This window comes from Glycine max, chromosome 19 (genome assembly GCF_000004515.6).
Source record: "Glycine max cultivar Williams 82 chromosome 19, Glycine_max_v4.0, whole genome shotgun sequence".
Classification (NCBI taxonomy): domain Eukaryota; kingdom Viridiplantae; phylum Streptophyta; class Magnoliopsida; order Fabales; family Fabaceae; genus Glycine; species Glycine max.
Window position 1 is genome coordinate 49,901,084 of NC_038255.2, and position 13,898 is coordinate 49,914,981.

At 33.7% G+C, this 13,898-nt stretch overlaps 3 protein-coding genes across 10 annotated transcripts; 2 read left to right on the top strand and 1 right to left on the bottom strand.

Moving 5' to 3' along the window:
* The first annotated feature begins 1,707 nt into the window (after positions 1-1,707).
* On the top strand, positions 1,708-5,822 carry PHR33 (MYB-CC domain-containing transcription factor PHR33). 8 transcript variants are annotated; one of them, XM_041012415.1, is made up of 9 exons: positions 1,710-1,979; positions 3,060-3,299; positions 3,381-3,589; positions 4,068-4,221; positions 4,304-4,380; positions 4,473-4,512; positions 4,967-5,024; positions 5,256-5,325; positions 5,421-5,789. In XM_041012415.1, the coding sequence occupies exons 2-9, from the start codon at positions 3,098-3,100 to the stop codon at positions 5,679-5,681; spliced, it is 1,071 nt and encodes a 356-aa protein (XP_040868349.1). In that variant the 5' UTR covers positions 1,710-1,979; positions 3,060-3,097; the 3' UTR covers positions 5,682-5,789. The 8 variants fall into 8 exon arrangements, with proteins under 8 accessions (XP_006603738.1, XP_040868349.1, NP_001242015.2 ...); XM_006603676.4 differs by lacking the exon at positions 1,710-1,979 and adding an exon at positions 2,242-2,681; XM_006603675.3 differs by having other exon boundaries at positions 1,708-1,979; positions 3,065-3,589.
* A 627-nt stretch (positions 5,823-6,449) lies between these two features.
* On the top strand, positions 6,450-10,662 carry LOC100814145 (peroxisome biogenesis protein 12). The gene is made up of 9 exons (XM_003554673.5): positions 6,450-6,788; positions 6,857-6,987; positions 7,066-7,285; positions 7,468-7,577; positions 8,331-8,405; positions 9,335-9,421; positions 9,743-9,829; positions 10,086-10,223; positions 10,451-10,662. Exons 1-9 carry the CDS (start codon positions 6,575-6,577, stop codon positions 10,520-10,522), a joined length of 1,134 nt encoding a protein of 377 aa, XP_003554721.1. The 5' UTR covers positions 6,450-6,574; the 3' UTR covers positions 10,523-10,662.
* Positions 10,663-10,796: 134 nt separating this feature from the next.
* LOC102662645 (uncharacterized) lies at positions 10,797-12,793 on the bottom strand. Its single transcript, XM_006604798.4, has 4 exons — positions 12,458-12,793; positions 12,325-12,380; positions 11,123-12,254; positions 10,797-11,043 (listed from the first exon to the last, which is right to left on the bottom strand). Exons 1-4 carry the CDS (start codon positions 12,530-12,532, stop codon positions 10,963-10,965), a joined length of 1,344 nt encoding a protein of 447 aa, XP_006604861.1. The 5' UTR covers positions 12,533-12,793; the 3' UTR covers positions 10,797-10,962.
* Between the last annotated feature and the right edge of the window lie 1,105 nt (positions 12,794-13,898).

A 13,898-nucleotide genomic window follows, 5' to 3' on the forward strand; every position in this document is an offset into this window, starting at 1 on the left:
AATTGCATTTTTGATTACCTGGGTAATGCATTTATGCAATCTTAGACACTCAAGTTTCAATTGTGTAAATTAGATCCCTCAAATTTTGTAAATGAACAATTTTAGACACCCAAATTTCAATTTTTCCATTTGGGTCTTCAAAGTATTTTAATTATGTGATTTTAGTCAATTAGATTTCATAATTATATGATTGGAACTAATTTTCTAGGGACAAAAATTACACATTTGTGATACCTAGGAAATTAAAATCACACAATTGAGATATTTAGAGACCCAAATGATTTAATGAAGTTTAAGAAACTAAAATCGCCCAATTAGGATACTTAGGAATCAAAGTTGCAATTAAGCCAAATACTAATTTTTGGTGTAAAGGTTTTATCATGCCTTGTCTTACTAATTAAATCTTCTATTGGTAATGAATTGTTTATTGTCCTCATCACTTGATATTAGCTTATGTTATGGATTCTGTTTTCCTGAGGCTTTAGTTTTCTTCCCTGTTTGTTTTTCATACTCATAAAAAAAACCTCATAAAAAAATCATATAATAATTACAATGATAATAAATATGGGTAGTTAGTTTTGACCATTTCATATTCACTTCTTATTGTTGTCAAAAAATTAATAGGTTTTTAAGAATAATCATTTTGGATCTACTTTTTGTTTGACTATCGCAAGGGCAAAAATCAATACATAAATAAATAAACAAGAAAAATAAGTTAATTATATATCACATTTAATGAACATGATTGTCGAAAATCTATACTAAATTTTATTTAGAATGATCAGTTTGTTTATACTAAAAAAAGTGATTTAAAACAGATTCTTCTTAAAAAAATGTTTTAAAAAAGAAGATAAGATTTATTTCTTAAAAAAATTGCTTAAAAACAGTTTAAACAATGACAATCGATTAACAAAGCCAAAAATTATTTATTTTATTAAAAAAAAACTGTTTTTTAAACAAACAGACTCATTCGAATAATTAAAAAATTACATCATATTAAAACCTTTTGTTGTTTTCAATATTATCTTTTTATTACATCATATTTCTTATTATATTTATGTTTTTCTCCATTTTATCCCTTTGTCTCCATGTGTGAATTAACATTATATATTCACTGCACTTGGGATAAAAGGAACAAATAAAACTCTATTGAATGTATGCATACAACTATCACCCTTACCTTGGTGGCATTGAGATTTGTAATTTTCCATAAAAAGTATGAAATTTGAGAATATATATTAGGATCTAAGGTGCTACAAACTGATTACACTACACTACAGCATCGCTTCCATTCATTTTCCACAAAATAGACACAGCAAGGCAAGTAGGACTTTGGAGGGAAGAAAGTGGCACCACAAACTAGCCAAAAAGGAATTAGAAAGTGACTTGGATTGACCATTTTGGACGTGTGTGTGTGTGTGTGTCCAGTTTCACTTCACACCACTCATTAGCAGCCTTTCTTACTCATCAGCAGCCAACATGCACTTTACTTTGCCTTTTTAATTAATATTTTTCATCGCATTACTAATTACTAATAATTACTAATACAAGTTCCTTCCCTTTGCTTGCGTTATCAAAGTCAACAACTTGCAAATGGCAACTTAGAACAAACAAACAAACGCAATCATACGACATGGACTAGAATCGGACGGCTCAGAACCAACGTGGGCCACACGTGTGAGTCGCAGGATGTTTTTTTTTTTCTTCACTTGTTACCAGTATCGTGAGAGCTAGAATCAAAAGCAAGAGCCTAGGCTAAAACTGACGGCGTTGGTTGGGGTTCTAACTTCTAAGATTGTTTTGTTTGAGTTAAACACGACAAACTCAAATACGTGTGCATTACAACTCCTAACCCCTCATCCTCTTCTTCTCTCTCATACATACCCCTCCGTTTTTGGTTGGATTCTCGGCTTTTTAGATTCCGTTTCTGGTTTTTCCCAATTCCAAAGTAGTCTGTTATCATCGTCATCCCTTTATAGGTATGTTTTTCTGTTCACCCTTTTCACGCGACCCAGCTTATTATTATTGGCTTGCTTATGTTTACACATCGGATTATTAATCTGTTAAATTTTGTAGTTTTTTTTTTATTGAAATCTCTTTGAATCTGGGAGTGTGGTTTTTATCTGTTCTGGTCTGAATTGGTGGTCTCAATGAACGATTATTGGTTGCAAAAGAGGCATCTTGTGTGGCGGGTACCTTTTTTCTTTAATTTGTGGCTGTAAAGAGCGTGGTGTGGCAGTTCTGGTTTTTCTATGACACGAAGGATGACACTTGTCAATGCTTGCTTTTAACTAACCGTGAATTTCAGTTTGATGACCGACCCCCTTGAACACTCTTTTTTTTTTTAAGCCTCACTTGAACTGAACTCGTTTCTAATTTACCATTCATTTTGGTATTTTCTATATTGGTCTATGAGTAGCTTAGTTTTAAAATTCAGCAGCAACTCACAATTACCACCACCCTTTTGTTTTTGTTCATGAGTGTGGCGGCTTCTTATTTATGACTTCAAGCTAATCATCTTTTCTTCTTGTTGTTTGCTATTTTTTTAGTTATAAACTGGCTTGTGCTGTATGTTAGGCTTCTTATTTCATGTTAATATGTTATTTACCTTGGCGATTTCAACTTGTACTTTATCTTAAGAATAAGCTTCAAGGCTAAACCAATGTACACACCTTGTGCAGGTGCGGCTGATTTTCCTTTTGTACCCCACATAAGTTGTAGATATTGTGATTCAAATGACATTTTTTTTTCTAAGCTTCTGTTGGCTAGCTTATTTGTTTCCTCATAATATTTTGCCATTCTTAGAGTAATATCCATGAAAATTTTGATGTGTTTGGGTATTGGATAATCATGTTGCAGTACTTCTATCCGTTTTCTAGAGCTTTTGTGACTTGAACCCTTTACTTAGAGGATTAAGCTTAAAATCTAGACCAGTGAGATATGAAAAGGCAGAAACAACATTAGCTTACCAAATTTCTGTATATCAATGGGTGGTAAAGATAACTTACTATTAGTGGTTGATTAGCTGACACACAACTTGTTTTTTATGTTGAAATCAGGACAGACAAAGCTGATTCACTTAGGAGCCTCAAGAGCTATGTCTACATCTTCTCGTGCTCTTCCCACTCCCTTGGAAAACAAGTATATGAAACCCCCAGATTCTTTTCAGCTTTCACCCGTCAGAGATCTGACTGCAAATTCTGCCTCATCAAATTCAATCAGAAGTGCTGGGAAGATGTTGTCTTCACCTTCTGAATGTCCCGATGATATCCCTTTTTCCTTTGTTTCTCAGACATCAGGTGACAATGTGTCTTCCGAAATTCATTCAACAGCATTGATTTCTCACCCTCAAGATAATGAAGATCTTTCCTGGGGACCAGATCCATTTCAGGATATTCTTGGCTTTCCTGAAAATGTTTCTGTCCAGCATGATCAGGTGCAAAACAATGGTTGTTACATAAATGATGATAATGTCAAAAGATCTGATTTTGGGGAGTGGGTTGATCAGTTAATGTCAATTGATGATTCTCTTCACCCGAACTGGAGTCAACTTCTTGGTGATGACAATGTAGCAGAACCAAAACCAAAGGTTTGTCTCTCAAATTTCAAGCTGATTACTGCAATGCTTGTTCTCATCTGTGAAGTTACTAGAATGCATAGGTGGCATGAGGCATCTCATTTTTGGATGCCTCCTTGTTGTCTATGGGTCATGATTTTCATACATGAACTATATTGATGCAGATGAAAATTAATTTAATATTGATTTTTTTTATCTTGTAATGACTGATAAATGATTTCTATAAATTCACCTTTCTACATGGAGAGGGTTGTAATATTTTTGTTGCGTTTAAGTGCTCAGTTCCAATTTCTATTTATTTCATCACCATGTACATATGAATTTGTGTATATAGTTCATTCCCTCTTCTCTTTTATGCTGTATATGTGGTTCTTAAGAGTTTGAAGTCTATTTTTATCATGTACCTTACTTTTTGTTCAATAGTTCTCTTATTTATGTATTTATTTCTATTGCACAAGCTGCAGAAACATATCCTACTCTGTTGATGCAGGCATCTCATGTTCCTCAGCAGCAGCATATAGCATCTGTAGAAGTTGTTGGCAATTCAGCATCAACTGCACCGCAGACTAAGCCTAGAATGCGTTGGACTCCAGAACTTCACGAGGCCTTTGTGGAAGCAGTTAATCAGCTTGGTGGTAGTGATAGTATGTTTCCGTCTCCATAATCTCATACCTTACCTCTGGAATTTTTCTTGTCATCTCATGATGTTAACAACTTAACCTGCAGAGGCTACTCCAAAGGGTGTGTTGAATCTAATGAAAGTTGAGGGCCTTACTATCTATCATGTAAAAAGCCACTTGCAGGTACATCTGTGATTTATCATCCTCTTAAATAGCTTATGGGTGTATGTCAATTTATTTAATCTAATGCTTTTCACATTATTTTTAAATTTCAGAAGTATAGAACTGCCAGATATAAACCAGAGCCGTCAGAAGGTATGTAGAGTGTATTTACTACTTCTAATGTGCATATTACCAGGTATCAAGGAAGATATTCTGTTTGCTATATCAAATGCTTTTTTATATGAATTGCTCTTCTTCGTACTTCTTTAGCCCTATTTTTGGATCGGGAGAAAGAAAATAGTTACGGAAGAACATCTTAAAAATTGGGAATTTCTCTTAATTGTTGAAGAGATAATGAAAATAAAAGTAGGGAGGAAAGATAAGTCTAGAAAAGAAAAATTAATTTTTTTCTCTTTCTCTCTCATCCAAACAAAAAGAAAGTGTTGAATGCTATTTTTTCCCCCATTCTCCATACGTTTCAACAATACCATTTCTTTAGAGTTACAGTACATTATAAGCGCACAGAAATTCCTTTTCATTTTTGACAAAAAAAAAAAAACAAAAATGAGTAAGGTTGTGAATGAGTTCCTTTTCTATATGCCTGCAGGAAATTCTGAGAAAAAGGTGACTCCAATGGAAGAAATGAAATCTCTAGATTTGAAAACGTGAGTTCTCTTTCTCTGTGTGCGTGTAATGTTTACTCAATATAACTTTCCTCTAATTATTATTTATTTTAAAATGAAATATAATCTAACAAAGATAGGTACAATTTGATTTTCGTCATTGCTGTGATACTATTTTCATATCGTATATGAACAGTTGCTCCATAAGATTCTTTTGTCTTAAAATGAACAGTAACGCTCAGAAACATACTTGGGTTTGTTTTTCTTTTGCAGGAGTAAGGGGATCACTGAAGCATTACGTTTACAGATGGAACTCCAGAAGCGACTTCACGAACAACTTGAGGTAATTAATTTAGTAATAGTTGAGATTTTCTTGAGGGGGAGTTTTGCTTGCTTTGCAAATTTTAGGCATGTTCTGATATTGTAATTTTGATGCAGATCCAAAGAAAGTTGCAGATTCAAATTGAAGACCAAGGGAAACGTCTTCAGATGATGTTTGAGAAACAGGGAGAGATGGGTGACAACAAGGTTAATGGCTCCTCGGACACAAACGAGGAAGGCGACAAATTTGAAAGCATTCCAAAAGCCATGCCTGAAGAGAAGGATTCAAGCACAAGAAAACAAATAGCAGGTGAAGCTGAAGAAGTGATCAATGAAGATGAAGCTGCACCACCCACAAAACGGGTGAAAAGTTCATAACAGCAAGATCGTTTTATGGTTCTAGATTTGTTTAATATTCTTAGACTGGTTTGGACTGCATGGAACTTGTAAAAATATTATGGATCCAAGGATGTTTCAACTTGCTCATTTATCACTGCCAGAAGTAAAATCTTGTTTTATATTTGTTATCATATACAAAATCAGAATGGAAGAATGAAAGAAATAATACATTTTCAAAAAGTTCAAGAGTGAAATGAAATAAATATTACTATTAATGATAAAATAAGATGAAATGGAATTTAAATAAAATGTTGTGTTTCATTTTTTTTCACAATTTTAGAGATACATGATGAAATGGAATATAGAGGATTTCACCAAGAAAAAAAAATGAAATATAGAGGAATGGTTTCATGTACCTTAATAAAAATAATTGAAGTTATCAATCTTTTTTTTTTTGGGTACTGAATCAATCTTATATAGTGAATGAAAAATGAAACGGAAAGAAATAAAATAAAATAATTTTAGTAGTTATTATTGAAATTACTTCAAAGTAAAATGAAATAAATGATGAGGAAAAAAATATTTGATTTTAATAGATACGTGCAATTTTTATATTATCAATAATAATAAAAATATCATATAACTTTAAAAGTAATTAGTGCAAATAAATTAATAAATTAGATATATTAGTTTTTAATTAAACCAATGCATATATTATCAATCTAATTTATTTTTTAGTAAAATAATAATTATTATAAAAATTAACAATTTTATTAGGGTTAGATGAAAATCTAAAATCATTGTATTTTAATTAGGGATCCATTATACGTGTAAGGTGTAAACATATCATAGATAAATGGAAGCGAGCTAAGCATGGCGGTGGTTGGTGGTGGTGCCTGCCGGAATTGAATTGAAACAGTGAAGAAAGAGAGATGTTGTTTCAGGTGGGCGGGCAAGGCAGTCGCCCCACCTTCTTCGAGATGGCGGCGGCTCAACAACTTCCGGCGAGCCTCCGCGCCGCTCTGACATACTCCATCGGCGTCTTGGCCTTACGGAGACCCTTCCTTCACAAGCTCCTCGACTTCGAAGACGAATCCTTCGCCTTACTCATGCTCGTCCTCGAATCCCACACCTTACGAACCACAGGTTAAAAAAATCAAACACACACTCCCTCGCGCATAACGTTAAGTTACTTACTCATTCCTTCTTTCTAGATGCTTCCTTTTCCGAATCTCTCTACGGCCTCCGAAGAAGACCAGCCAATATCGCCCTCAAGAATGACGACGCCACTACCAGCAACACCGCATTACGGAGGCGCCAGAGAGTTCTTTCCGTTCTTTTTTTGGTACTCTTTTCTCGTTTAACCCTAATTGCTGCTTCTTCATTTTCTCGATTCTGATTGAGTGCTGCTGTGTTGGAACAGGTTGTGTTGCCGTATTTGAAATCCAAGCTGCATTCAATCTACAACAGAGAAAGGGAAGCCAGGCTTCAAGCCACTCTATGGGGAGATGAAACCGAACACGATTATTCTCCAGTGTCAGTGCCAACCTCTGATGCCGGTGCCCCCGTTACAACGCGTGTCGCGAAGAGAGTTCAGAGAATTTTAGGGTTTTGCTACCCGTGGTTACATGCTAGTGCTGAGGGTATGTCAAATTCAAATACAGGTTACTCAGAATTAGGATTGGCTGTTTATATCAACTTAATTTTTAAGATTTCTATTTTTTTCCCCCAAGGTTATGCTATGCATTCTGTCTGTCACAATTAATTAATTCTTTGGTGTCTGAATATCCTTAAACCTCTAATGTTAAAGATATTTACAATGCAGGCTTGCAATTTGCTTACCAGCTCTTATACCTGTTGGATGCTACTGGATACTACTCGCTAGCACTGCACGCACTTGGGATTCATGTTTGCCGAGCTACAGGCCAGGAGCTGGTACAAAATTAGAAATAAGATATTGCATTTAGAAAAATCTTCATTGTTTTGTGTTATTTGAAGGGTAAAAAAAACTAAACGGCCATGCATTCATGCATAATTTTTATTTACTTTTTTGCACATGAGCAATATCACAATTCTCAACCTTGCCATACATTGGCGGCAGCCTCCTTGTTCCCAAAGTGTAATTAAATGAAAAAACTTTTCCACCATGCCTCAGTCGTCAACATTTAAAAATATTCTTACCATCTGGTGGTTGTTAAGTGCTGTAGTGTTATGGTTTGCATCTTTTGTTTGTTGCGAGTGTGTGTTAAAGTGGTTAATGAGTGGAATTATGGAAGAAAAAATCTTTTGGGTTGTAATATTAGACTAAGTTTGTAGTTGTTGCTAATTTAATGCACAATCCTTCTGATAACACCAACTCTTGTTTCAAATGCAATGAGTGGTTGTCTGCATCAATCTGTCATGTACCTATGTTCTATGGTGTGGTAATTATGCTTGAATATATATATATATATATATATAGATAGATAGATAGATAGATAGATAGATAGATATGTACATACTAATATACTATTATTATTTGCCTTCTTCAATATGTCAGACTCAAATAAATAATTGATAGTAACAATTTGTGGGCTTTGTTTTGCGGCTTAAAAACTTTATATTTGTTGGGTTAAATGGTGAAAGATAAATTTGTCATTTCTGTTTGTATGATTGATTTTGCTCTTTTCTCCTTTCATGTCAAGATAGATGGATACCTCTTCTAGAATTTCAAAGATGCGTAACCGTGAACGTGAGAGACTTCGTGGGCCTCAATGGTTGAAGGTATGTGATTTTCTTATCAGTATAATGACTTTATCTTTCCCTGAATTAAGAAGAAACTGAAGAAATTAGATATAATACTTTATAGACACTGTTCATGTTTTTCTGCTTTTGACTGACACATAATATTGTCCTATATTTACTTTTACTTTTTTATGGGGGGCGGGGGGGTGTTTAAATATTTGCTTTTCACATCTAGAAGAGTTTAATTTAGAAATCATTGTGTAAGGTTTTATGAGTATATTTCTGGATAATAAACTGTCTTTATGGCTTGGTATAGCTATAATAAATAACTGTATAACAATTTAAGATAAATTGTCATTACATGTTGTTTATATTTTGCCATTATTCAACTCTGTGGCTTGTTTGCACTTGTTTCTTTGGTGAGTTTACCCTCACCTATTGACTATCACCATGTTTTTAAAGTGAAATGTTATTTGATAAAATATCCTTTCTTATTGCTTCCCATTTATTTCTTACATTTGAAAGACCTTAATTTCTAAAATTGATTTTGTAACAAGTAATTCTAATTCAGTTCTAATTAATTTTAACAATAAGTATAAATTATTATATTAAATTGTGTTACGTTTGTTTTTTGCACCTTTAACATTATTAAATCTATATGAACGATGATCCTACAAATAAAATCTTTATAATGTTTTCCATAAAGTCATTGCAATCAAGCAATTCAGAAGTAGAACTTATATAACTGGTGCATTTGCACCTGTAGCTTTCAAGTTCACAAATCTTATTGCACCTGCATAGTGAGAAACTTACTGTGTAATCAAATCTTTTATGTCTATGCAGAATAAAATGGAAAATTTCCTTCTGTATATAAAACTCATGATAATGCTGACTGTATGAATTAATGTTCTGTTTTGTGCTCCATTTTAATCACATGATTATGATTATATGATGTATTCATATCTCAGACATTGCAAGGAGCATTGCTCAGCTGTACGTACACTGTACTTGACTATGCACAAACCGGTTTGATTGCAGCAGTGTTCTTCTTTAAAGTGAGATGGTTAACCCTTTAAATATATATGTTTCCCTTCTTTCATTGTGTACTAACAATATTGTGAAAGATGTACTAACAATGTTGTGGCTTGGTAGATATTACTGGGTTAGTTTTCAATTTTAGATTTGATTTTTACCCAAACCAATTATCAAATATTTCTACTAATGGGAGGTTCAGTTTATCTCAAGTTTGACTTCTTGTTCTGTCTAGAGGCCCCCTTAAGTATGCCTTCTGGTGATATGCTGCTAAATAGGTTAGCTTTATGTGCCAATCACTAAGGAGCATAATTATTAACACATCACCTATTTGAATTTTGTAGATGATGGAATGGTGGTACCAATCTGCTGAGGAGAGAATGTCAGCTCCTACAGTATATCCTCCTCCCCCTCCTCCGCCTCCACCAAAGGTGAAGAAACAAATTTTTAACTTTTCTCCCACCTCTCTTTCTCCATCGGTAGTTGTTTTGACTTTATTTTACCTGAATGACTTATTCTGGACAAATAAATTATAACTATTTTAAAGTTTCGTTGTAAAAGCTTCTTTTTCACTACATTATCCATGATGTGTCACGCTGTCAGTAATTAGAATGTCAATGTAATTATAAAAAATGTGTTGGTTCATTGCCTAAAGGATCTGTGAATCTAATATATAAATATAAACAGGTAGCCAAAGAAGGGATACCACTACCACCAGACAGAACAATTTGCCCCTTATGCTCGCAAAAGCGTGCAAATCCATCTGTAGTTACTGTTTCAGGGTTTGTCTTCTGCTATGCTTGCATATTTAAGTATATTACTCAGGTGAGAGCTCTAGACTTGATGGCTAAATTTAAGCTATTGGAATACAAATCACTCTACCTAAATTTAAGTTTTTTGATAGCCAGGAGTTACATAATCCCACTGTGCTTGTCAGATGGGATCACTCAAACAACTGAATAACAAATGTTAACTCATCGAGTCGTCATCACCTTTTTTTTTTTTTTTTTTACTTTTTATCTAATGCTAGTTTCCGTGTTTCCCCATTACAGTATAAGCGCTGCCCAATTACGTTAATGCCTTCAACAGTTGACCAGATAAGGAGACTCTTTCATGATGTCTAGGCCTGTTGGAGCTGGGGTTGGTAGAATTACAGTTATCTTGAGTACATAAGCAAAAGATTCCCAATTATTGTTGTACTACTAATGTATAGTATATCTTTCTCTTTTAGTAAGTGGCTTAATAAGAGGCATCATTTTTGTTATTTTCCCCTTATTCATTCGTCGCTCAGTAGCACTGCTGGTGGCTGGGTACTCTGCTTCGGCAAATGAACTATTGCCAATACAAGAAACATACAAATTGAGACCCTAATTATTACTCGATATTTGCACAAAACAATTGTGAAAGAAAGAACTTCAACTTAGAATAATCTATGCATAAAATAATTGAAGAACTGAATGATATAGTAAAGAAATGCATTTGTCACGAATATTCTTCCAGGGCTACAACAAAAATCACGATTCTTTATCACTCAGAAGAAAAAAACTGCCTGTAGGACCCTAGCTCAAACTTCTGCAGCACTGGCTTCAAACGCTCTTTCTAGTCTGGTCTGCAATGCAGTTGAACTCCTCTTTGGTTTCACATCCTGCAATACAAGCAGTTCTGATTTTGTCTACTAACTAATAGTAAATGTATAAAAATAAAATCGTAGTTCTGATACTTACCTTTCCACTTTTGTTGAATTCTAAATCCATGGTCTGCTCTGTGTGACTCCAATAGCTCCCAACAGTACCTATTATGGGTGTCTCGTCAGGACTCCGGCTTCTAGACCTTCTTGAAGATGCAGATAAAGAAAACATCCTGATCTCTTCAACGGTTAATGCTCCTAAAATTGGCCTATCCTCGCGACTCCATGGTGAGCCTCTTCTTCCTTTTGGTGTTTGTTCTCCCACAGAACTGGTATTGTTGATGGAAATTGGTGTGGTTTCCGATGATTCAACCAACCAGCTCGAGAGGCTGGTGTCTACCCCAATTTTGTCATCGAACCTCTGCTTTGCCTTGCGGTTTGACAGCTTCAAACTAGGCTCTGGACTAATGGGTATGTTGATATCTTTCACTACCATGTTGATGTTTTCTTTATCATTCTTCAGGGTTGCTTTGACTACCCTCCCTTTGGTAAGATTCTGAATTGGATTCAGCACTAAGGAAAGATCTGGAATCTTTCCTTGTGTGATGCTGTTTGTAGCAGGGGCTGACATTTGACTGTTAACTTCATTCTCCGCTTCAGCTGATGAAATTCGTATTCTAGAATTAGCGGACAGAGAAAAGAAAGATTCTGAGGACTCTTCTTGAACCCATGTTTGGTTAACATCAGCGCCTGCTTCCCCTTTCTTCTCACTGGGAGGATCATCATCATCATCTTTAAGTGTAGCATCCAAATCATTAACATTTAAATTAATATCGTCGTACCCGTCATCAGGGCAATCTCGATATCTATACTGAGTGACGGGGTCATTCGCTTTCTCTTTTTCACCTTCATTCTTGATTAATTCCTTGGTTTCTTCTTCCTTCTTTATGGCATTGAAACTTGGTTGCTTGGTGTTCTCTGATGGCTTCCTTTCTTCAACACTTGGGGATGACCCAAATGCTTCTTTTGTGCATACGAGTCGAATAGGACTGTTAACTTCAGGCTCGGCATCTGAAGCTTTTTTCCTAGAAGAAATGGAGAGAGAGAACAGTGACTCCGAAGACTCTTCTTGATGCGATCTTTTATTTGTCTCATCTATTTGAGGTGCTTCCTCTTTCCGATCATCCTTGGTTTCAACACTCTTATTCAATTGCTCTTCATTTGTTGTTCTGAAAGCGTAAATGACAGGATAATAAATATATATTATCAAAATACTAAAGGAATGAATGGATTGCTTACTTTGACTCTGCTATGGAATCAATGAGTTCTTCAACAGCTCCTTCTCCCACATGGTTCTGTAACAAACAAGTTTTGAGAACCAAAATATCTAAATCGTTAAGACTTAAGAGAGAGTGAGGTTTTGCTTGCTTACTTGGGCTTCATCGGCGGAACGCAAGTGGTTCCTCCGTTTAGAAGTACGAAAGCAAGGTAGAAAGCACCTCATCATTAACTAATTGATTTTGTATAAAAGTGACTTTAATTTGCTGCTTCTAAAAGAAGAGTGAGAGTGAGTGATTTGAGGAACACAACAGAGAAAGACAACCAAACGGTCATGAAAAAGCTTCAGAATCTCGGAGCGGAGCTTTTTCAAATTTGACCGTTAAGATTCCCACTTCAATTTGGGCCCATGCATTTTGCTCTTCCTTCATTAAACAAGTCTTTGGAAACTGTATTCTCGCACCCTAGCACGTTCCACAAAACTAGACTTTAATTAATACTACTAGTTTCTTTTTTTATGTTAACCGAACTTGATGTAAAAATATTTTTATGGGAAGATAAAAAATTATGTTATTTATTATTTGTTTCACTTTCTTATGACTTTTCCAATAATTTTTTTCTATTTAATTTCTTAAGAATATTAATTAGCCAGACCTTTTCTTTTTTATACTTCCACTTTCTCCATTCGTTTCTACGTAAAAACTAAATAAATTTTCTTGATTCTAATAAAAAGTTATAGGTTTCTTATTTTACTTTTTTTTCTTTTCTACTTCACAATAAATGCATATATGTGAATTAATTAAACATTATTAGGTGAAAAATAAGAATATAGTAATTGATAAAAAAAAAGTAATTAATGTAATCTTAAATTTTATAAATGATAGATAAGCGAAAACATTTTTTTTTAAAAGCAATTAAAAAGGAACGAAGAGATATTTGTTCTGAATTTTCAATCTTCAATACAATAAATCAGTAAAAAGAATTAAAGCACTCAATAAATGGTATTAAATAACAGATAAAAAATGCTATTAAATATCCTTTAACAGTTAAGCGTGTAATAATAATAATAAAGGTCTTGCTAACAAGTGTTATAAAAATATTGGTTAAGGACCTTAAAAAAAGAAAGTATTTAATGTGAAATTTATAGGAGAACATAAAAAAAAATCATGGACACCACAATTTTAAACATCTCAATAAAAAAAATTCTCATTTTATTTCTTTAATCAATGTACTAAGTATACTTGTTAACACTTATTTAATAATAATAATAATAATAATAATAATAATAATAATAGAATGCATAAGAAACTTTTTACTATTTTATCTGTAAATATATTATTCATTTTTAATCATTTTAATAATTTAAAGAAAAAATTAAATAAACTATACTGTTTTTTTCAAGGCAAAAGAGAATAAATAAACTATATTGTTAAATGCTTCTACATAAAGAATATAAAAATTATAAAATTAAATAATAATATATTTTCTGGAATTAACATTGGAGCAACTTAAATGTAATATACCAGCTTTTAAAACTATTATTTTGAATGAGTCCTGAAGATTTTATTTTAAAAGGAGCGTTTTTATTAACATAC

Excerpts from the sequence above, each read along its gene's own strand:
- PHR33 (XM_006603673.4), top strand. Across the intron at positions 4,381-4,472 it reads ATGTAAAAAGCCACTTGCAG|AAGTATAGAACTGCCAGATA; the intron begins GTACATCTGTGA and ends TTTAAATTTCAG. Across the intron at positions 4,513-4,966 it reads TAAACCAGAGCCGTCAGAAG|GAAATTCTGAGAAAAAGGTG; the intron begins GTATGTAGAGTG and ends ATATGCCTGCAG.
- LOC100814145 (XM_003554673.5), top strand. The coding sequence starts at position 6,575 with ATGTTGTTTCAGGTGGGCGGGCAAGGCAGTCGCCCCACCTTCTTCGAG. Across the intron at positions 7,578-8,330 it reads GAGCTACAGGCCAGGAGCTG|ATGGATACCTCTTCTAGAAT; the intron begins GTACAAAATTAG and ends ATGTCAAGATAG. Across the intron at positions 9,422-9,742 it reads CAGCAGTGTTCTTCTTTAAA|ATGATGGAATGGTGGTACCA; the intron begins GTGAGATGGTTA and ends TGAATTTTGTAG.
- LOC102662645 (XM_006604798.4), bottom strand. The coding sequence starts at position 12,532 with ATGATGAGGTGCTTTCTACCTTGCTTTCGTACTTCTAAACGGAGGAAC. Across the intron at positions 12,381-12,457 it reads GTTCCGCCGATGAAGCCCAA|AACCATGTGGGAGAAGGAGC; the intron begins GTAAGCAAGCAA and ends TGTTTGTTACAG. Across the intron at positions 11,044-11,122 it reads AATTCAACAAAAGTGGAAAG|GATGTGAAACCAAAGAGGAG; the intron begins GTAAGTATCAGA and ends CTTGTATTGCAG.